The following is a 24,128-nucleotide window of genomic DNA, read 5'->3' as shown; positions in this document are numbered from 1 at the left end:
ATAAAAGCATGCATAATTGGAATGATGTCCTTCATAAGGTATATTCCGAATGCAGGGTGTGGATTTACTGATCAGCTTTTCAGTTTTTATGTTGTAGAACGAAACTTCTGCAGGGAGATGGAATTCACCATTTATTTTCATGTGCTTTATAAGAAAGGACACATGCAGAATTCAAATCCAGCATCTCTTCCTCAGATCCTGAGTAAAACAGCAGCAGCAGCAGCAATGAAGAATTCAGGTGGCGACTCCTCATACATTAGCCTGTTCCAAACAGTGATGCTGAGAAGGATCTCCTTGTGCATGGGGGCCTTGTGGTGAGGACATTTTTTCCGTTGTGGGCTTGAGTCTGTGAGCTTGAGTCTGTGTTTCCTCTGTGCATCCCTTTCTCTCTCCTCTGTTCAGGTTTGGGGTGGCCTTTTCCTACTACGGCATGAGCATGAACATCACAGGCTTTGGCTTGGGAATGTACATGACCCAGTTTGTCTTTGGGGTCATTGAGATTCCTGCCAAGCTGAGTGTGCTCTTCATGGTGAACCGAGTTGGGCGAAAGCAGTGCCAGGCCTGGACACTCATCCTAGCTGGGCTGTGCATAGGAGCCAACATTGTCATCCCAACTTGTAAGTAGGGTTCCATTTAAAAATTATGTTGGTTTTATTTATATTTGTTAGACTGCCTCTCTCTTAGAAATCTGTGACCCAAAGTGAGTAAAGAGATAGAGTATAACAATGAAAACACAATCAAAGGTGTGCCACAAGACAGCTACAGAATTCATAAAACCATTTGTGTACTGTTGTCCTTCTATGAGGCTCCAGATGCCCTTCTAAAAAGTTAATCCTTACAGCTTCTCCTGAAAAAAGACCTTTCTCTTGCCAACTGATTGAAGAAAAAAATGCCCTTGAATGGATAGTCTTAATGAGATGTTATCTATCAGGTGACATTATTTATCTCCATGCTATGAAAATCTTCCACTGCCCATTTCTGCTCATTGAGCCTCTATTAAAGGGACAGGAAGTTTATCTCCAGGCCTGCTGGCGATCCTAGTTGTATTCAGGGAGGTTGCTTCATAAAATTATGTCAGCCATTGAACACAACTGCAATTGAGTTGCATCTGACTGCATCATGCTACACAGGGCCGTAGCCAGGATTTGGAAGGTTGGGGGCCTATACATTTTTCAGGGGGCACTCAGCAGCCCCACCCCATAGCCTTCCCTCCCACTCCCTTCAAATAAAACTGCCACTGAAATAGCATGCGGGGCTGGTGGCAGAAGCAGCCTCCAGCCTCCCCCCCTCACCAGTTAAAGGGCCCTGCATGCTATTGGAGTAGAGGTGAAGGGAGGGCAGCGGGGATGAGAGCGGCAGTTCCCTCGCTGCCACTCTCATTGCTGCTGCCCTCCCTTCCCCACCACCCAAATGCTGTATGGGGTGGGCAGCAGAAGTAGCCCCCAGTCTTCCCCATGACAATTAAAGTGTCCACTGATCAGCTGATCTGCTGGCCCTTTAACTGGAAGGCCAGGACTGCTTCTGCTGCTGGGCAGCCCGCATGCTATTTGAATGGTGGGGAAGGGAAGACCGCCACTCAAATAGGGCACAGGGCCAGTGCAGACAGCTGGGACTGTTTTTGCTGCTGCCTGGCCCGCGCGCTATTTGGGTGGTGGGGAAGGGAGGTAAACTGACAAGTGTTTGTCCTTGGGTGGGTTTAAGGGGTGGAGGTGCCCCCCCTTAAAGCCAAGGAATAATGGCGATTCCCCTCTCCAGCGCTGGCTGAACTCAGCCCACACTGCAGAGGGAAACTGATAAGTGTTTTTTCTTGGCTTTAAGGGGTGGGGGGAACCCCCCACCCCTTAAATCCAAGGGAAAATGGTTCTGCTGCACGAAGTCCTTTGAGAAGAGATGTTAATATGAACCCTGGAGGACCCATATACCTGCAAAGGCTGACTTAAGTACTTTAGACATCAAGCTGGAAATCTTGTAAGCTGTCAAATACTTTACTACGTATGAAGCTGCTGGTGGGTCTTCTCTTGCTGGCAGTAGCTCTCAGGCAGGGAAAGTTCTTTCTCCACACCTGCCATCCAGGTTTCTTTAACTTGAAATGCCAGGCATTGTTTTTTAATTTTATCATCAACCTGTAAGTCTTAGAGAGAAGGAAAAAAGTATAAAGAAAGTAAGACGGCCTCTTCAAACATCAACTATCAGGTGCCAAATAGTGAAGTCAAATACCAGTTAATGTCAAGTACAAATCTCAAATATTTCATGGACTTTTGGGCAAATATAAATTTAACATCAGATTGTATGGAAGAGAATTTTGGGAGCAAATTCATTTCAGCTAGACAAATTACTCAGTTTAGTAATAGTTATTTCAAGAGAGAATTAAAATTAATGCAATTATAACAAATTACTAAAATTATATATCAGTATTTATTCAAATTCAGGTGTCATACATGCAACTGTTTAGACTGACTGACCCAATAGAAGAACTATTTAGTTCTTATCTACCACTTATGCTATGTTTCTTTTTCTAGCACTGAATACTTTACGCTCTGTGGTAGCTATCACAGGCAAAGGGTTCTCTGAAGCTGCTTTCACTGTGATCTTCTTGTACACACCAGAATTATATCCCACTGTTCTCAGGTAAGAAGGGAAAGACCTTTGAGTTCATAAGTAATTCAGCTAGTTTGTCCCAGTACCCTCTAGATCAAAGGTATTGAACTCATTTGAGGGCCCAATCTGGGCCACGTGTGTCATAAAATGTAATGCCAGGTAGCAGATATACAAACTTTATAAAGGACACAGCAAATACAAAGATTTTTTAAAAAAAACTTAAAATAAAACACTGTTAAAATATTAGCACTCGGTCTTAAAGGTGCTTTCTTTGCATCTCTCCCATGGGATCTACGGAACTGGGCAAAGGAAGCTCTGTCTCTTTCCTTCCTTCCCCAGAGGACCAAGAGGGGGAAGAGCCTCAGCCAACAGAAGGAAGAGAGGCTTGGCTCAGTAGCTCTGCTGTGTGATTCAGAAAGCCTGCTAAAGGAAGATATCCTTCCCCCCTCCTCCCCAAGAGAGGACCCGCAGCCAATGGAGAAAATTGAGGCTTTGCTCTGTAGCTGTTGTGCGATTGAGCAAGCCTAGCATAGCAAACTGTGATGCAGAAGGAAGCAAGAGAGAGGGAGAAGGAAACAGACAACAGTCAGTTGCTTGGGGGCCTGATAGGAGCTCTCCAGGGGCCTGATTTGGCCCCTGGGCCACGTTTGACACCCCTGTTCTAGATTCTAGTCTATGTCTAAAACAAGTGAATGAACACCTCAATGTCTTCTGACAGCTAATTCCTATTGAGGAAACCTCTGTATCCAATAAGGTGCATCAATATTCTTTTGTTCAAGCCCTGACTCTCAATAAGCACCATTGCAGGCCAATGTGTACTGATATAGAATCAAACCCACAAGAATAAATAAATAAATAAAGGAATGGGATTTCCCACAACATATTCACCCTATTCCTTGATGCCGTTTTGAATATATCTTTGCTTTTCTTCTAGACAGAAAGGACTGGGGTATTGTTCCTTCATGGCACGTCTGGGTGGGTCTGTGGCTCCTCTCATCTTCCTGCTGGACACTGCATGGAAGCTTCTGCCCCAGGTGACATACTGTGCCATGGCAGTGCTATGTGGCTCAGCAGCCTTCCTCCTTCCTGAGACATTAAACATTCGGCTGCCAGAGACCATAGAAGACACTGAAAAACAAAGGTGAGAACAGATGAAATTAGGGTTGCCAGGTCCTACCTGGTTGCCAGTGGGGGGACTTCCCTCGTGCACACTTTGCACATACAATGTGATGACATCAACCAGAAGTGGTGTAGTTGCATCAGACACATTGCACAGGGACGGTCTAGCATTTTGGTCTAAAACTCTATGGTGTCATAGAGTTTTATACCAGAATGCTAGAGCATCCCCATGCAACATGCTCAGCGTGACTATGGCCCTTTTCACACTTACCAGTGGAAGCCGGAAGGGAGTCGGTATTGTGCCGCCTTGCAGTAATCCGAGACAGTGATGGGAGTTTTCAGACATATGGTTTTTTTCCCAGTAGGGTTCCGTGATTGAAGCAAGCCATTTCACACTGTTCCGCTTTTATCTCGCTTCCACCAGCGCCAGCCGTTTTCGCCTGCCGGCGCGCGATCTCCGGCTTTTTTGGGGGGAGGGGAACGTGGGGCAAAGATCGCTATAGCGCTATAGCGCTATAGCATTGTATCACAACAGCACCACCATAGAGATGGCTAGGCTCCATTAAGATAAGTTACCAAGTTTCAGCGGCGGCGATCTCTGGCATCTTAATGCAATCCAGGCATCCCTATGGTGCTGCTGTTGTGATATGTTGCTATAGCGCTATAGCGCTATAGCAATCTTAGCCGACGTTCCCAAAAAAAAAAAAGCTGGAGATCGCGCGCCGGCGGGTGAAAAAGGGCGCGAAAACTGCTCCCGGGTTAGATACTGGACATTTCACACAGCACCCCATAGCGATTTCAACCCGGAAGGAGGGGTTGAAAAGTGGAAGAAGCTGCTCTTTGTTAGTAACGACTCAGGCACGCCTCACTACCGGGACAGCCGCGGGACTGTGTGAAAAGGTGAGAGTATTCCGGTAGCAGCCAGTTACTGAATCGGGTCTGTCTGAAATGCCAACAGAAACCCGTTACTGTTCAGTAACTGACCAGCTGCCATACCGGAATACTTAGGCTGTGTAAAAAAGATCTATGTCATTTCCGGATGATGTAATTGCACCAGGCATGTCGGGCACTATCAGAGCTCCTCAGGGGCAGGGCTCCCACACTGGCCAAGCCTGTGCTGGCAGGTTGGAGGCTCTGAAATTGTGGGAACCCCTGCACCCAGCAGGAGGTTGGAAAGTTCAGAATCCTACACTGGAACTATACATGGTTGTGTCAAGGACAACACAAAGCTAATGTATGGGCTCCACCCATCAAGTTGCAATTTTGTGACTGGTGGCTCCTAAGACTCTTCAACCAGCTCCCATAAACATAAATTCTTCCCCTCCTGTCTTACACCATCCCCTACTGGCTGACAGTTGTCAGGATTTCTTTGTTCATGTTGCCAAAACCATAAATAGCTTAATTTATTCTATGGTCTTGGCAACATTGTTATGTATTGAACATAAGCTGTGTACCACATGGCGATCGCTGCTAAAGGCGACCTATGGGTCCCCGGATGTGGCTCGCCAGATGCCCCGCCCATCAAGATGTACGGCGGGAAGTTTGACTGGCCAGGATTGGTCTGGTCAGCCGAGGGGGCTGTTCCGGGTAATGTATATAAGCGGGACCCAGCCCGCGTGCTCTCTCTCTTGTAATGTACCACCGAATAAAGCATGTTGCCTTCAACTTGTCTCGCGACTCAGTACATTACAAACATGAACAAAGAAATCCTGACAACTGTCAGCCAGTAGAGGATGGTGTAAGACAGGAGGGAAAGTATTTATGTTTATAGGAGCTGGTTGAAGAGTCTTAGGGAACCACCAGTCACAAAATTGCAGCTTGATGGGTGGAGCCCATACATTAGCTTTGTATTGTCCTTGACATTGCCATGTATAGTTCCAGTCTAAGATTCTGAACTTTCTAACCTCACAAGGCTGATTCTTATACTCCACAGCCCTATGTAATCTTCAGACACCATTATCTACTCTGATTCACCTTCTGTGGACCCAACCCATGCTCCTGCTTAACCTCGTGATCTCTAGCACATTATTTCTGTTGCTGCTGCATAGTGCTAATGCTGCCTGCACACCCCTAAAATACATATAATGGAGCACCAAAAGAAGGTGGTTTCAGAGAGTAGTCATGTTGGTCTGCAGTAGAACTCCTAGACTGGAGTACAATAGCACCTTAGGGACACACTTAGGAACATACAAAGGATTTTGCCATTTCATTGTCGTTTATCCAGTCCTGACCTAAAGTATCACTAGGCCCAACAGACATTGTAGCAGAAGTGCTTTGAACACCCACTCATACAGTTCTCAGACATTTATTACCAGAGGAAAGAATGAGTCTCTAAATCCTTTCCAAACCATTCAGTTGTGGCAGTGGGGCTTAATTTCAACTACCTTTATCTGGATTGAAGACTATGTTATAAGCAGAACAGGACTAATTGTACATTCTTGGATCCACTGGTCTCCTTGACAACTGGCCTCTTAAACCTTTTTGTGAAATGTGGGTTCTGTCTTGCTACAGCAACAACAAACAGTTTGAATAATAGTTAATGCATTGCCTCTTCATTGATTATGCTCTATTTGGGGATTTTTTTTAAAAAAATATTGTGTTAAACCAGCCAATAGAAATAGTTTAGTTCCCTAGTCCATGCGCTACCACCCAAACTGCTTGCCTCCTGCCTCTGGTTCGAGTCCAGTAGCACTTCAGAGCCCAATGAGATTCTGAGGGTGTGAACTTCCAAGAGTCAAACACCTTTTGCTTTGTTAGATGTCCAATGAAAGGCAATTTGATTCCTAAAAGCTCATAGCCCCCCAAATCTTGTTGGGCTCTAGGGTGCTACTGCACTGGAATCTAGCTGTTGCACTGCAGACATCAGGTACAAGTCGGAATGAATATCCCTGAGTCCTTATATCCCAGTCAGAAGGTGGGAGGGGTGTAGCAAAGAAGCAGTTAGGAGGCAAGGGACCAAATGAAATAGACCCAAAGGATTCCCTGACTCACCTTTTAGGTTACTCACCTGTTTTAGGTGACTATTACCTAACAGGTAGTTAGGTGACTACCTGTTAGGTGACAACTTACACTGAGCAAAAATTGGGTGGAAATCCAGCCTTGTTTAATTTTCAGCAAGCTTCTGTAGCAGGAAGTGCCCACGTATCAGCAAACAGCACCAGCCTTTTCCTCTGCTCTTTTAATTGCAGCTCGAAACGAGAGAAACAGCTGCCTGGAGATGTATTCGAAGTCATGCCTCTGCATTCATCACAGAAATGATCTACCAAGAGTTCCATGCTGTTAGCAATGGGAGAGTGGGGGCTGTAAAAGAGATGATAAAGGACCATGCTGAGTTCAGGCTCAGGGTTTTTTAAAAAAATAGCAATAAACAGCTGTAACCTCATGTAGTGTCATTCCTCGGCATGGGAGTGAAAGGTGGGTGAAGATTATGGATTTCAGGAAATGGTGCTTTGTCATTTAAAACATTAATGGTTCAACAGGAGTGCCAGAAATTATAAGCAATGTTCTGTGGGACATACTCTAACAGATGGTTGGTGTGTTCATTCACGCAATTAAAAAGTATAGCACATAATTTATTGTACAGTACATAGCACTTGGGATTCTAGATACAGCAAGCAAAACCTCTGTAACATTTTCTGACTTAAATTTGTACGCATTACATTTGAAAGTACAACAAAAGCTTAGATTTGACCTATGCAATATAAACACTATTATATTCACAGTCCTCTCCCCCTATGATATACCTGGTCACTCCCAACACACACTTTATGAGCGCAACAAGTTTGTGAGGTAGGCCAGGTTGAGAATTAATCCAACATCAAGTTATCCAGTTCAATATACACTTGTCAGGGCTGTAATATGCAAAGGCATCCCCCAGCTTGCACAGTATGAAGGTGTGTATTTTGGGTTCTTGTATACTTGGGGTCTCAGCCTGACTGTGCCAATGTCCATATTCAGATCAACACTAGGAAAAATATGAGGGAAAGACTCAAACAAACAAACACAAGCCTTTACTGGCATGTATTAGGTTATAAATAAGGCAAAAGAGCGATACAGAAATAACAAAATAAACCAGTCATATACAGCTATACATTGGACGATTGATACTTGATCACCAGACTCAAGAATAAAGCAATCTTTTCAGTTATTTCAGATGACAAATCGTTCAGAAGACTGCATACCTTTGCAGCATCTGAGCAACTTGTCATATTGAACAGAATTGGGTCTAGAAACCTGAGGCATATAGTATCATATTGGAAGCAGTAAAGAATAGACTCTTAAATTGACTGTTTTTTAATTTTATAATTAGAAAAGAAACCAAATTAATCTATGCAGTGTGGTAGACTGAAATGAAAGTTACACACACTGTTTTGGGGTAAAAAACAACTCAAAACAGCAAATAAAATACAAAAACCTTTCCTGAGAGAACCTGCCTGCCTTCAAGGGGGGATGAACCTATAAAAGGAAAGATGTCCTTTCTAATAGGAGGTCCTACAACTAATAGACAAATTAAAAATTAATAAGTCACCGGGTCCAGATGGCATACATCCGAGAGTTCTGAAAGAACTCAAAGTTGAACTTGTGGATCTTCTAACAAAAATCTGTAATCTTTCATTGAAATCTGCCTCTGTTCCTGAGGACTGGAAGGTAGCAAATGTCACCCCCATCTTTAAAAAGGGTTCCAGAGGGGATCCAGGAAATTACAGGCCAGTCAGTCTGACTTCAATACCGGGAAAGTTGGTAGAAACCATTATCAAGGACAGAATGAGTAGGCACATTGATGAACACGGGTTATTGAGGAAGACTCAGCATGGGTTCTGTAAGGGAAGATCTTGCCTCACTAACCTGTTACATTTCTTTGAGGGGGTAAACAAACTTGTGGACAAAGGAGACCCGATAGATGTTGTTTACCTTGACTTCCAGAAAGCTTTTGATAAAGTTCCTCATCAAAGACTCCTTAGAAAGCTTGAGAGTCATGGAGTAAAAGGACAGGTCCTCTTGTGGATCAAAAACTGGCTGAGTAATAGGAAGCAGAGAGTGAGTATAAATGGGCAGTCTTCGCAGTGGAGGACGGTAAGCAGTGGGGTGCCGCAGGGCTCGGTACTGGGTCCCATGCTCTTTAACTTGTTTATAAATGATTTAGAGTTGGGAGTGAGCAGTGAAGTGGCCAAATTTGCGGATGACACTAAATTGTTCAGGGTGGTGAGAACCAGAGAGGATTGTGAGGCACTCCAAAGGGATCTGTTGAGGCTGGGTGAGTGGGCGTCAACGTGGCAGATGCGGTTCAATGTGGCCAAGTGCAAAGTAATGCACATTGGGGCCAAGAATCCCAGCTACAAATACAAGTTGATGGGGTGTGAACTGGCAGAGACTGACCAAGAGAGAGATCTTGGGGTTGTGGTAGATAATTCACTGAAAATGTCAAGACAGTGTGCGTTTGCAATAAAAAAGGCCAACGCCATGCTGGGAATTATTAGGAAGGGAATTGAAAACAAATCAGCCAGTATCATAATGCCCCTGTATAAATCGATGGTGCGGTCTCATTTGGAGTACTGTGTGCAGTTCTGGTCGCCGCACCTCAAAAAGGATATTATAGCATTGGAGAAAGTTCAGAAAAGGGCAACTAGAATGATTAAAGGGCTGGAACACCTTCCCTATGAAGAAAGGTTGAAACGCTTAGGGCTCTTTAGCTTGGAGAAACGTCGACTGAGGGGTGACATGATAGAGGTTTACAAGATAATGCATGGGATGGAGAAAGTAGAGAAAGAAGTACTTTTCTCCCTTTCTCACAATACGAGAACTCGTGGGCATTCGATGAAATTGCTGAGCAGACAGGTTAAAACGGATAAAAGGAAGTACTTCTTCACCCAAAGGGTGATTAACATGTGGAATTCACTGCCACAGGAGGTGGTGGCGGCCACAAGCATGGCCACCTTCAAGAGGGGGTTAGATAAAAATATGGAGCAGAGGTCCATCAGTGGCTATTAGCCACAGTGTGTATGTGTGTGTGTGTGTATATATATATATATATATATATATATATATATATATATATATATATATATATATATATATATATATATATATATATATATTTGGCCGCTGTGTGACACAGAATGTTGGACTGGATGGGCCATTGGCCTGATCTAACATGGCTTCTCTTATGTTCTTATGTACAAGCCTGTTCCTGAGGAGAAGTGGGGAAGAAGAGAGGGTGTCCTCAATGGTGAACAAGAAGCTTTGTGAGCTGAAACTGATCAGGCAGGGGAGGGAGGAGTAGTTGTGAGTCTGTGGAGTTGAGACTGGAGCAATGAAGGGGCAACCATAAGGTTGAGGTAACAGGATAAAGCCAAAACTGGCTACAAAAGTTGGGGCTAAGGAGTAAGTTTGTATACATTTTTGCCTGGGATGAGGAAGGAAAGGGGTGTTGGCACTGGAATGCAGGGGCAATAAAAATGCAGTCTTTTGAAGATGAGCAAGTCTGAATGTGAGCACCTCTTTCAGCTGATGAGGTTTCCTTAATCTCCTCCATCATGCCTGGCAACACAGGCTTCCACCATCCTGAGAAATAGTTCAGCAAGGGCAAGGTTTGCAGGATTTTGCATCTCTTCTCTCTTTTGTCAAGAAATTAGATTCCTAGACATCATAAACGGCTATGCACTGGAACAGCTGGACCCAGGGCCAACCAGAGGGATAATGATCTTGGTTCTGAGCAGGGCTTAAGACCAGGTGAGAGATGTAGCTATTGTTGCACAAATTGGAAGCAATGGCAAAAATACTATTAAGTTCAGCATTCATATCAATGGAAAATTACCCCTAAAATCCAAAACTGTAACATTTGATTTCAGAAGATGGAATTTCACAAAAAATGAAGGGAAACTGAAACTGAAAGGGAAACACAAGAAAGTCAAATCCCTACCTAGAGGATGCTTGGAAGCTAGGGATGGGCATGAACCAAGGAAATGGTGGTTGGTTTTGTTTCATTATTGTATGGTTGCCTAAACCAGTTCATGGTTCATTTGATTTGAGAGGTTTAAAACTCACTGGGTGTCTTCAACAGGCTCTCTTCCACCTGCCCTCCAAGTTTGACAAATATTGGATTTGGAATGTCTGAGTTATAGCCCCCCAAAGCAGGTCTCCCCAGGAAAGCTCAGCTTCAGCTCTTATGACAATTCTTCTCTTTTTGTGCTGCTGAGTGAGAGCTCCATGATTGGCTCCTGGAGCAGCCGATCAAGCTATGGGTTTTGAGGAGCAGGTTGCTAAAAGTATCAAGACAAATGATAAACATTTCTTTAAATATATCAGGAGGAGGACGACCAGCCAGAGAAGCAGTCAGACCTTTGGATGTCTAAGGAAAAAAGTGATTGCTAAAGGAAGATGGGGAGATGGCAGAGAAGCTCAATGATTTTTTTTTTTTTTTTTGCTTCTCTGTTCCCTGTGGAAAGCATGGACAGCAACTATTTTCAAGGAGTCTGAAGAATTGAGTCAGATTGAGGTGATGAGTGATGAAGTTCCACATCAACTGGAGTGGAAGCAGAACAAAGTCTGTTAACATCAGGACCTATCTAGATGTGACAGTAGCATTTCCATGTGGTCCATATGCTGGCCAATTCTTATAGAAAGTAGAAGGGATGAGCCAATTCTAAAAGCAAATTAGGAATGCAACAATCATCCACCTGTTGTTTACCTCCCGTAGCCTCTCTCATCCAGTCCTTTACTCTAGAGTTGCCGGATCTGTGTTGGGAAATTCTTGAAGATTTGAGGGTGGACCCTGGGGAGGGGAGGGTTTGTGGAGGGGTGAGACCTCACCTGGGTATAATGTCATAGATTCCACCCTCCAAAGCAGCCATTTTCTCAAGGGGAACTCTGTAAACTGGAGATCGGATGTAATTCCAGGAAATCTTTAGGCCCCACTGAAATGATGCTAACTGTACTTTTCTCTCAGACAAGCATGCTTCTGGCATGTGAGCTTGACTGAGGAGAAAAGTATATACAATGAGAATGGAAAGTGTGATGTACCTTCTAATAAGTATGTTGCCTTCTGCACGTCTCATCTCTGAGTACATTACACTGGCGACGAGGATGGGATCTGGCTAGGAAGGCTTCCCCCGGGGAAAACAGCTTACCTAGCTGGAGATGAGGAAGGCGCAGGACCGCAAGAAAGTGAGACGCCCACTGCCACAATGGCGAACCCTAGCGTAATGACGGGCCATCTTGCAGAATTCAACCCCGACCACCCCGAACGGTGGGAAACCTTCACGGAATGGGTCGAGTGCTACCTGAGAGCCAACATGATCACGGACGACAACTGGATGAGGGACGTCCTGTTGAGCGTCTGTGGAGAGGCAACCTTCGAAATTGCACGAGGCCTCTCTGCCCCCGCAAAGCTCACGGAGAGGTCATACGGGGAGGTCGTCAGACTCCTCACAGGGCACTTCTCGCCCCAACCGTCCTTTGTTGCCTGCAGATTCCTCTTTCACAAGAGGGATCAGAAGCCTGGGGAAACGGCGGCAGTCTACCTGGCCGCTCTCCGCCAAATCGCCGGAAACTGCAGTTTCAACAAGCGGGAAGAGGCTCTGAGGGACCGATTCGTCTGGGGCCTCCATGATGAAAGGTTACAGCAGAAGCTCTTCGCCAAGGAAGAGCTCACCCTCCAGCAAGCCTTCAACGAGGCGACGGCCTTCGAGAGGGCCACCAAAGCGTACAGCCACCCACGTGGAGAGGCAGTCCATCATGAAGAGATGGCACCAGGCAATAGGAAGGACAAAGAGGCTTTCCAGCTCCGGCGGCCACAAGGAGTGGACCCAAGAGCCCCCACGAAACAGCGAGCAATGGAGAGATCTCCCACCATCAAATGCGCCAGCTGCGGCGACCCCCACGAGAGGAGGGACTGTCCATATCGAAACATGGACTGTCGAAGCTGTGGGAAGATGGGCCACATCGCTCGGGCTTGCCGGGCCAAGAACAGCCGCCGGTGCTTCAGTTCAGCAGCCGCTTGAGAGAGGGAACTTCAGGGGACCCCTGGACATTTTGGTGGTCAAGCGCCAACTTACCACCCTACTGGGGCTGGCCTGGTTCCAACCACTAGGGATCCAGTTAGTGGGGGTGGAGCACGTACAGGCGAGTAGTTTTGAGAACGTCTGCCGGGAGTTCCCAGCAGTTTTCAACGGATCCCTGGGGAGTTACAAGGGGCCGCCCATTACCCTACCGATCAATCCCCTGGTCAGACCAATTCGGCTCAAGGCGAGGCGGGTACCGTTCGCCTTAAAGCTCAAGATAGAGGCAGAACTGGACCGCCTCACAGCCCAGGGCATTTTAGAACCAGTGGCGTATGCAGCCTGGGAAACCCCCATAGTAACACTGGTGAAACCTAATGGGGACGTGAGAATCTGCACTGACTACAAGTGCACGATAAACAAAGCGCTCCAGGACAACCCCTACCCCGTCCCGGTGGTCAGCCACGTTCTAGCGGCCCTAGCAGGGTCCCGGGTTTTTGGGAAGCTGGATTTGGCACAAGCGTACCAGCAACTACCGGTCGACGCCAAGACTGTAGAGGCACAGACCATTGTGACCCACAGGGGGGCCTTTAAGGTTAGAAGGTTGCAGTTTGGGGTTAGCGTTGCTCCGGGGATCCTTCAGAGCATAATGGACTCTCTCCTTAAAGGGATCCCTGGAGTACAGCCATTTTTCGACGGCGTTTTAATCGCCACCCCAGACGCAGAGGAGTTCAGCAGCAGCTTGAGAGAGGTACTCCGCCGTTTCCAAGTGGCGGGGCTGAAGGTCAAAAAAGAAAAATGCTTGCTTGGGGTGCCGCGGGTGGAGTTCCTGGGGTTTGCCGTGGATGCAGCGGGGATTCACCCGACGGAGGACAAGACCAGGGCTATTGTCCAAGCCCCTGCCCCCACGTGCAAGGCGGAGCTACAAAACTTCTTAGGGTTGTTGAACTTTTATCATTCGTTCTTGCCCCACAAAGCAGCCATAGCAGAACCACTCCACCGGCTGCTAGACAAACAAGCCCCGTGGGTTTGGGGAAAGAAGCAAGCTGCCGCGTTTCAGGAGGTAAAAGACCTCCTTGTCTCCAATGCGGTGCTCCACCACTTCGATGAAGCCCTGCCACTGGTTCTGGCTTGCGACGCCTCCCCGTATGGGGTGGGTGCAGTCTTGGGGCACCAACTCCCGGACGGGAGGGAAGTGCCGGTCGCGTACTACTCAAGGACTCTAACCCCGGCGGAGCGCAACTATGCTCAGATCGATAAGGAGGCTTTGGCAATTGTTGCAGGGGTGCACAAATTCAATGATTACTTGTATGGCAGGCGCTTCACCATAGCAACGAACCATAAGCCACTCCTGGGCCTCCTCGCCCCCGACCGCCAGACCCCACAAATCGTATCACAGCGGGTCCTGAGGTGGAACCAATTCCTAAACTCTTATACATACACCTTGGTCCACTGTCCGGGCAAAGCCATGGGTCACGCTGACGCCCTTAGCCGCCTGCCACTTCCCTCAACGGACCCAGATCCGGCACCAGCCCACCTGGTGATGCTCTTAGAGTCCCTGCCCGAGCGGCCCCTCCACGCCGCAGAGGTGGCTCGGCCCACACGCAGGGACCGCATCCTTGCGCGGGTTTTGGACTGGGTGGGTAGGGGGTGACCGACGGGCATGGTAGAAAGTGAGTTCAGGCCGTTCGCATCTCGGAGAGACGAGTTATCCTCCTACAAGGGATGCATACTCTGGGGAAGCAGGGTAGTGGTCCCCCCCCTGCGCAAACAAGTACTAGATGCCCTACACGAGACCCACCCGGGAATAGTGAGGATGAAAGCGTTGGCCCGCAGCTACGTGTGGTGGCCAGGCATGGATGAGGAAATAGAGGGGTGGGTGAGAAGGTGCCAACCATGCCAGGAATCCAGGCCCGATCCGCCCAGCGCACCCGTCCACCGCTGGGAGTCAAACCGGCGGCCATGGTCCCGCCTACACCTAGATTTCGCCGGGCCATACCAGGGGCAGATATTCTTCATCCTGGTTGACTCCTATACTAAATGGCTGGAGGTGATCCCGGTGGCATCCACCTCCACGGCCGCTGCAGTCAAGGCCTTGAGAAGGGTCTTTAGCACACACGGGATCCCCGATACCCTGGTTACTGACAACGGGACCGCATTCACCTCCAGGGAATTCCGGGAGTTCCTTGGCTGGTACCTCATACAACACATAAGGTCTGCCCCCTTCCACCCGGCCACCAACGGCCAGGTGGAGCGCATGGTGCGAACCACTAAAGAGGCTCTGGGTCGCATCGTGCAAGGGGACTGGGACCACCGTCTGGCAGCCTTCCTGTTCCACAACAGGATCACACCCAACACGGTGACAGGGTCCAGCCCCGCGGAACTCCTCATGGGGAGAAAGCTTACAACTCGGTTAGACAGGCTACACCCGTGACCCATGGCTTTGCCACCGATGTCCGCAGTTCCCCCGAAGTCAGGGAAGCGGTGTGGGGGTTCTTTCCAGGGGACCCGGTGTACACGAAGAACTTCGCTAATGGTCCGGAGTGGGTAGCCAGTCGGGTACTGAGGGTGACGGGGTCTCGATCATACGAGGTAGCGACCAAGGGGGGCCAGATCTTAAGGCGGCACATTGATCAGATGCGCTGCCGCACCTTGCCGGAGGAACTGGCCGGAGCGGAGGAAGCGGGACGCGGGGAAGAGCCATCAACGGACACACCAGTACCGGCATCGCCCGAGCTGCCCCTGCCAACGTATGATCCCCCGAGGCCGGCCGATCCAGAACTACAAGCCGAACCAGCCCACCTGCTACCGGAGACGACTCCACAGGAGGAGATCCCCTCCACAGGGGCCGCTCCGACACCACAAGCGACCCCAAGGAGATCGACTCATGAGCGCAGGGCTCCAGCCTACTTACGAGACTATATACATTAACTAAGGGGGGAGGAGTGTAGCGTCTTGTGCTGAAATAAAGCACAGCGCAGCCATGCCACCGTGGCGACCAGGGGAAGTCCCCTGGTCACCTAGCGCAGCGCGCGAAAGGACCCTGCCAATCACGATCTGTGGCTGGAAGTTTGACTGGCCAGGATTGGACTGGGCCAGCTAGAGGGCTGTTCTGGGTAAAGTGTATATAAAGCGGGTCCTGGCCCGCGTTGCCCTGTTCTGTGATGTACCTTCTAATAAAGTATGTTGCCTTCTGCACGTCTCGTCTCTGAGTACATTATAGCAAGGATGGAGGCCACAGACTGAGGAGTTGAGGGTATTTTACATATGATATGAGGACAGGCTTGAATGAATCCCCCAATTGCTGCTTCAGATTTTGGTACAGCACAGCATCAAGAGGGCTTCCACGTGGCCAAGTTTCCCTACATTTTCCTTGCCTCTTGGCAGCTACTCCCATCACCACTGAGGTTTTTTTCAGGTTTTCTAAAAACTTACATTGAATATCATTATACTATAACTGTATTTATTTATTTAATTATTTTTTGTATTTATATCCCGCCCTCCCCGCCAAAGCAGGCTCAGGGTGGCTATCAGCATTGAATATCAACAATAAAACAGTAAAACCATAAAGCAGTAAAAAACAGTTACAATAACATCAGTTAAAATTAAACAATTGCAATTTAAAATACTAAACAATTATAAACAACAGTTTTTGTGCTAAGTTCCATACCATGATGTTGAGCAGCTCTGTGCTTTAGTTGAAGGCCATTTGAAATAATGTTGTTTTGCAGGCCTTGCGGAATTGGGCAAGGTCCCGCAAGGCTCTAACATCATCAGGGAGTTGGTTCCACCAGTGGGGGGCTGCAATAGAGAAGGCTCGTTCTCTGGTAGCCTTCAATCTCACCTCCCTTGGCCCGGGGATTTCTAATAGGTTTTGTGATCCAGATCTAAGTACTCTCTGGGGAATGTATGGGGAGAGACGGTCCCTAAGGTAGACAGGTCCTCGGCCATATAGGGCTTTAAAGGTAATAACCATCACCTTGTAGCGAATCCAGAACGATATTGGCAGCCAATGCAGCCTCCGCAGCCCTGGCTGTTCATGATCCCAAATAGAGAGACCCAGTAACAGCCTGGCTGCAGCATTCTGCACCAGCTGCAGCTTCCGGATTTGAGACATGGGCAGCCCCATGTAGAGGGCATTACAGTAGTCCAGTCTCGAGGTGACTGTTGCATGAATCACTGTTGCTAAGTCGCTGTGCTTTAGGAAGGGTGCCAACTGTCGTGCCTGCCTAAGATGGAAAAAGGCGTAGTAGTAGCTGCTATCTGGGCCTCCATAGCCAATGTGGGCTCCAGTAGCACCCCCAAGCTCTTGACTTTAGGCGCCGATATCAGTGGCGCCCCATCAAAGGCTGGAAGAGGGATTTCCCTTCCCAGGCCACCGTGACTCAGACAAAGGACTTCCGTCTTTGTTGGATTCAGCTTCAGAGGACTCAGCCTGAGCCACTCTGCCATGGCTTGTAACACCAGGGCCAGTTTTTCTGGGATGGAGGCAGGCTGGCCATCCATCAGCAGATAAAGCTGGGTGTCATCTGCATACTGATGGCAACCCAGCCCAAACCTCCTGACAATCTGGGCAAGGGGGCGCAAACAGATATTAAACAACATCAGGGAAAGCACCGCCCCCTGAGGCACCCCACAATTAAGCGGATACCTCTGGGATGATCGTCCCCCGATTGCCACCCTTTGTCCTTGATCACAGAGAAAGGAGGAAAGCCATTGTAAGGCCAACCCCTGAATCCCCGCATCAGCGAGACGGTGAACCAGCAACTGATGGTCGACCATGTCGAATGCCACCAACAGGTCCAACAGCAACAGTATTGCTGACCCGCCTCGATCCAGTTGTCACTGGAGATCATCTACTAAGGTGTCCCATGGCCCAGGCAAAAGCCGGACTGGTGTGGGTCTAGGATGGAAGCATCCTCCAGGAAGCTCTGCAACTGTAGCGCTACTGCCCTCTCAATAATTTTACCCCAAAAGGGTAAATTTGAGATCAGCCGATAGTGCGCCAATTCGGCCGGGTCTAATGTTGGTTTTTTAAGAGGGGATCGACTATTGCCTCTTTAAGAGGTGTTGGGAAAAGCCCATCTGAGAGGGACCTTTTTACAATATCCCGTACAGGATATTGAAGCTCCATCCGGCAAGCTTTAATCAGCCAGGATGGGCAAGGGTTCAAATCCCATGTTGTTGGGCATACAATTGTGAGGATTCTGTCAACTTCCTCCAAGCTGAGTGTTGTAAAGCTGTCTAAAGTCGATCCCGAAAACAGGCATGGAGCCTCGAGTTCACTTACTGTTTCAACTATTGCAGGGAGGTCACGGCAGAGCAACGAGACTTTATCCGTGAAAATTGTTGCAAAAGCCTCACAGCCTATTTCCAATTCCCTATAGTTTGGTCTGCCTTGTGGCAGAGTTGTAAGAGTCTGAATAATACTAAATAATTGTGCCGGGCGTGAATTCACGGATGCAATCTTGGCTGCAAAGTAAACTTTCTTTGTGGCCTTGACTGCCATCTCATAGGATCTCATATACTCTCTATAAGATGCTCTGGTTGCTTCGTCGCCATTGCCTCTCTAGTCGTCTGAGCCTCCGTTTCATCGATCGCAAATCCACATTATACCACGATGCCATCTTTTCACAGGGGTGCAGAGGGCACCGAGGAGCGACCTCATCAATGGCCATGGTGAGCCGATTTTGCCATAGCTCAACCATGTCATCAAGCGAGTCGCCAGGGGGCCAGGGATCTCGCAGTTCCCTCTGGAACCGTATTCGGTCCATTAGGTTCCTTGGGTGAGCTAAAATATGCTCGTCGCCTAAACAGGTTTGGGGTGGCACATCCATGCGGGCCTTCAGGGCATAGTGGTCCGACCATGGCACTGCATCCGCAGTAATTCAGGTCACTGTAACCCCCGACGCAAAGATCAAATCCAGCATGTGCCTGGCCTGATGTGTGGGTGTGGCTACAAATTGTGAGAGTCCTAGCGTAGCCATGGATGACACTAGGTCCATCGCCTGATTGGAGTTCGCATCATCGGCATGGACGTTGAAATCACCCAGGATTAGAAGCCTTGGGTGTTCCAATGCCCAGCCTGTTGCAGCCTCCATCAGGGACGGTAAGGCGCTGGCTAGTGAGTTAGGCACTCGGTACACCAGCCAGATCACCAAACCCTCTCCCACATCCCACTTCAGACCCGCACATTCAATGCCGTCAATCTCTGGCGTCGGTAGCACCCAGAAGGAGTAAGCCTCCCATATGAATAATGCCACTCCTTCCTCCCGCCCACTAGTCCGTGACTGGTGAAAGACTGAGTATCCTGGTGGGGCTACCTGGGAGAGGGCTACCATCTCCCCATCGTGTACCCAGGTCTCAGTCATGCATGCCAGGTCCATATCCTGTTCACACAGGAAGTCCCGAAGGATCGCGGTCTTATTATTTATGGACCTGGCATTACATAACACCAGTGACGGAGGTGGGTAGTTCAACCTGTCCCCACCCCCTGTCACCCTTGGGATGGGACACAGACTGGAAGGGGGCCGAGCACCCACATGTCTCTGCCGCCTTAATTACATTTCTGTCTGTTCCCACCATCATATCTTCCCCGCCCCAGGAGTACTAGAATCCCCAGGCCGGTCATCCCCCCACTGGTCTCCACAATCACTTCCAACCAATGTCAGATGACCTGTAGTAATCCTGTACTAGTTCTGTCTCTGTCACCACTGCCCTTGCTAACTAAGAGCCCCTCCCCCAGTCACTTTATCAACCCTGCCAATTTAACCTCCCCCAAATGGCCGATTAATTCTAAAACCCTTAATTAAGGGATAATCAATTAGCTAGTGATTATCCCTTAAGCTAGTTAAATTCTGAAACATCTTTACTTCCAATTTGTACTCCTAACTCAGTCAGCCAATAAATCAATTTCCTAATAGCTAATTAATTCAATGTTAATAAATTATACCTAGATTTGATTCCCCCAGATTAATGCATCCCCCCAATTTTATTCATCCCACATCAATCAACCACTAATAAATTAGGTTCCGTTAAATTTAGCAGCTATGCCATAAAAATAGTTAATAAATAGCTAGTTATCAGCAATAGGCAATAGTGTAGAATAATAATAGGATAATAATAGGAATAAAGTGCTTGTAATTAAAGTGCTACAGTATATGCCTGCGTGCAGTCTGTATATAGACCTTCTTCAGAGCTGAGCCAAGCCTGTTCTACTAATCAACAGCCCCGGTGAGCACAAAGTGCAGAGAGAACTCCTCCGTGCTCCCCAGGCACTGAGGTCCCCTTGGCAGGAGCACACACCACAGCTCCAATTCAAGCCCCGTCCAAGCCGTCCCCATCATAGTAATACATGAACTAGGTTCTCTGAATTTCCACCTCTAATTTTTAAAGGTAAGTCTCTAGTTGCTTTTGTTACAGAAAATTAAGGAAGAGGCATATCTTTGCAAGAAAAGCATCTAGAGAATTCATGGAAGAAACATTGCTAGTCAGTGGCCAATTAAAAAGTCCTTTGGGTGTGTTTGTGAAAGAGAGGGCTAGCTGGTGTGAGAACTGTGGCAAGGAAAATGGCTGCTCTATGAGGCAGGACTGAAAAAATCCAGATTTTCATGCCTGCACAGGAGCCATCTAGGCTTCGTTGATCTTTCCCAAAACTTTGCAGCAAAGCAGGCTTGTGAGAGATTGGAGAAAATGGGGAAACCTGGGAGGTGCATAGATGAACTGCAATGCTGTGGGAAAGTAGGGGGAAAACCCACTTCTCAACAGCATTGAACCTGAGGCATATTACCTGTGTGGAAAAGGTACTGCACTTCTTATTTGTTTGCCCTTCTTTCTTTTAAAATCCGAGATGCATATCTACACTTTGTACATGATTAAGGCACTTCTGTATTTTAACATGTACATCCATTACATTTACCCTAGCCCTTAGTGAGAACTATGCCAGGATTCTGTGGGCAATGACCAAGCAATGTAGCACATGTGCACTGACAGATGTACTGCAAAATGAATGAGAGGCCCATATTCATCCAGGCTGCAATGCTGAGTAATTTCGATTGCATTGACTCAATGGTTTCTAGATGAGCTTCTAAGTACGAAACTGTCAACCAATCCATCTATTCCAGATGCTGGACACTGGATGCAATGCACCTCCTCAGGCTCCTCTTTATGATTATAACCTAAATGTTGCTTTCAGACCCCCATCTATATTTATTTATTTACTTTATCCCCATTTTTGTCTCATCACATATTGCTCTGCCCTAATAATGATGATGGTGATGAATGGGAAAGCATTGTATTTGAGGTGGTGTCTTTAACAAGAAATTCATACATGCATGCCATCATCTGATGTCCAGCAATGAATTGCTTGTGTGAACTAGTCAATAAATTATGGCTAGGCTAGTAATTACTGCAAAAAATCTATGACAATTCTGATCCTGGTTCAACCTGTATATGCCAATTCAATTATACATATTAAATTGGGAATATCAGTGCTTGTGGTATTGCAAAAGAGATTGCTACCACAAGTTAAGTATACTAGTGTTGTTTATTAAGTAATAAAATAACATCTTAACAAGCAGGAAGTAAATTACAAGTTAGACCTATAAGATCTCCATTCTTTTAACACAGAGATAAAATGGTGCTAATTTCCAGTGCTTTAAAAAAAAAAAAAACAGCCTCAGATGCCTACTGTGTTTTATGTTGGGTTTTTTTTTTAGTATCTGAAGATTACTATTTTTGTTTCAGATTAATTTGTCAGTGGAAGGCAATCACCACATCATAAATTGTTCATAGATGGACAAGCAGTTGGGCAAACTCAAAACTCTAGATATAACATTCCAGGAAATTGGCATCTAGAAGAAGAAAACTGCAGATTTATACCCTGCCCATCTCTCTGAATCAGAGACTCAGAGGGGCCTACAATCTCCTATATCTTGTCTTCCAGCAACAGACACCCTGTGAGGTGGGTGGGACTAAGAAGGCTTTCACAGCAGCTGCCCTTTCAAGGACAACTCCTATGAGAGCTATGGCTAACCCAAGGGCATTCCAGCAGCTGTAAGTGGAGGAGTGGGGAATCAAACCTGGTTCTCCCAGAGAAGAGTCCGTGCACTTAACCACTACACCAAACTAGCCCTGATTCTGAACCTGGCCAAAGAGTGTGGATCAAAAGAAAAATTGTGCAATGAGGCCAGAGCTAGATGGAATATGTTTCTGCAAATGGGTGAGGGGGAGGAAGGGATGGCAAGAGAAAAAGGTGGCAGGAGTTATGGAGAAGGAGAGATGACAACAATGGTGATGATAAGAACAGCAGGAAGGAGAGGGAGATGGTAGTTGTGGAACAGGAAGGAAAGTGGTATGGAGAGGAAGCAGGGACCCCAGTGTATTTGGTGCATTTTCTTCCCTAAACCTCCCATTAGCTAGCCAGTAGTGACAGTAATGTTTTGGAGCAGAAAGCATGCAGGATATGCTTCCTAGCCTTCTCACTGCTAGCCAGCTGATAGAGTGTCATGGCATAAAGTAGAAAACTGACTAGTGGTAGCCAGAGGAGAGACAGGTTTGGAGCACAAAGCACATTCTGTGTACTTTTTGCTCCAAATCTCCCCAATCCAGGCAGTGAGGTGAGCAGCTTGGACAAGAAAACAAGTCTGGCAGGCTTTCCACTCCAAGTTTCCCCACCATTGCCAGCCAGCTGAAGGAAGGGCTTGAAGAGGAAAGCATGGGCTGGCTTTTTGTCCACTTGCCCTTCCACTCCCATCACCTGCCAGCCAAGAAAGTTTATCACAATGGAAGCCTCAGGGATCACCAAGGCAGGGGAGAATGGAGATGCCCATCTACTGCAAGTGCCTCTAGTGCCCCCTGTCTGTAGCCTTATGACTAAAATCCATAGGAAATAAGGAAACCACCATTTTAGGCTTTGTTAAAGGGAAAGCAGGAATCTCTCTACGACAGATGAGGCATCAGCATGGAAATGGGATGGCTGTATCAGGCCCCAGAAACACTAATCACTGTTATTCATTTCCTTGCTCAGTGTATCCCTATCAAGGGACAGAACATACTCCCTGACTGCTAAGATATGATTATACAACTTTTGTACAGAAAGGAGAGAAACATAGAAAGAACATTGTGAAATACACTAGATAGTCCCCATTGTGTTGCTGACTTCCTGTCTTCATAGTCCACCAAGTCTTAAAGCTTTCTCATTACAAAACTGAACGTGGTTATTCTACCTGAGAGGTTGGCACTGCACTCACTTCTTGTAGACACTTTGGGAGCAATCCTAAACAGGTCTACTCAGAAGCAAGTCCTGTTTTATCCAATGGGGCTTAATCCCAGGAATGTATTTTTAGGATTGAAACCTTTATTGGCACTAGAACTGTTACTTTCTAAATATATAGCTGAGGCTAGCTGTTTGGCTTCTTGTTATATCTAATTGGAGTGACAGACAGTGGCATTCATAAAAAGGGGTGTGACTCAGCTACTGTGGTGGTTGCACAAAAGTTGTAATTTCAGAGGGGGCAGGGATTAAGAGGAAAGGCTGGCTAAACTGCCCAGCAATCTGATTAACTCTTTCAACACTGGATAAAGCTACCCTGTAATTTATTTGATTAAAGTATTCAGGACTAGGCAAGCTACTCAGCAATTTGATTAGGCCTCTGCCCTGACTATATTAGTATGCCCAAACATCTGAAAAAAGTTCTATTTTGTTTTGAAAAATATGCTGCCCTATATGATAGCCAAACTTGAAGTTACTACACAAAAACTGAAATAGCCATGAGAAAGAGAATATGAGACAGTGTTTCCAAGACAGATATGATTTAATTGCTTCTTTCACTGAACCGAGTTGGGAACTTCTTTTATTATGCTAGTGGAATAAACTTTGGTCAAACATGCCATTAAACTCAGAACTTGCCCTCTGCCTTTGTTGCTCTCTCCTCTAAAGGGAAATAATCTTGCAAGAGACACCTTCTCCACTTAGGGACTTCTCCACTTAGGGACACCATGGGGGAGGGAGGACAAATCAATATTTTAGAATTTCATTAAATTTGTAGCAGGCATTATACACCCTAGCTATATAGGGGCCTTTATTCTCCTGCAAGCCTTCATTACAAAATTATACTATTAGTTGAGCTGAGCTATATATCCCGCCCTGAGTCCGCTTGCGGAGAGGGCGGGATATAAATTGAAAGTAATAAATAAATAAATATTGTTCAATGAAAATTGATGTGATTGCAAATATTACTTAAGGATCTTTCAGCTATCCTTCAGCTCCATTTCCTTTCCTTTAAATTAAACCAAGACTGAGAGCCAACACAGCGTAGTGCAACTGAATGCCAACAGTATTTTTCTGATGTGAGAGAGATGATGATGCTTCACAGGCCATTTCCTCCATTTTCATTAAACATTAGAAGATATTAT

The 24,128-nt window shown here is 46.9% G+C and overlaps 1 protein-coding gene across 1 annotated transcript in view; it reads left to right on the top strand.

Annotated features, from left to right (window-relative positions):
• The window catches only part of LOC132587341 (solute carrier family 22 member 7-like), a 42,495-nt gene extending 35,412 nt beyond the window's left edge, over positions 1–7,083 (top strand). Inside the window, exons 6-10 of the mRNA XM_060259619.1 lie at positions 196–314; positions 403–617; positions 2,520–2,628; positions 3,533–3,739; positions 6,906–7,083. Coding sequence (XP_060115602.1) covers positions 196–314; positions 403–617; positions 2,520–2,628; positions 3,533–3,739; positions 6,906–6,975 — 720 coding nt within the window. The 3' untranslated portion in view covers positions 6,976–7,083. The remainder of the gene's footprint in view (positions 1–195; positions 315–402; positions 618–2,519; positions 2,629–3,532; positions 3,740–6,905) is intronic.
• The last annotated feature ends 17,045 nt before the right edge of the window (positions 7,084–24,128 follow it).

The sequence above is a fragment of the Heteronotia binoei genome, chromosome 1 (assembly GCF_032191835.1).
Source record: "Heteronotia binoei isolate CCM8104 ecotype False Entrance Well chromosome 1, APGP_CSIRO_Hbin_v1, whole genome shotgun sequence".
NCBI lineage: Eukaryota > Metazoa > Chordata > Lepidosauria > Squamata > Gekkonidae > Heteronotia > Heteronotia binoei.
This window is presented reverse-complemented; position numbering and strand designations above follow the sequence as displayed.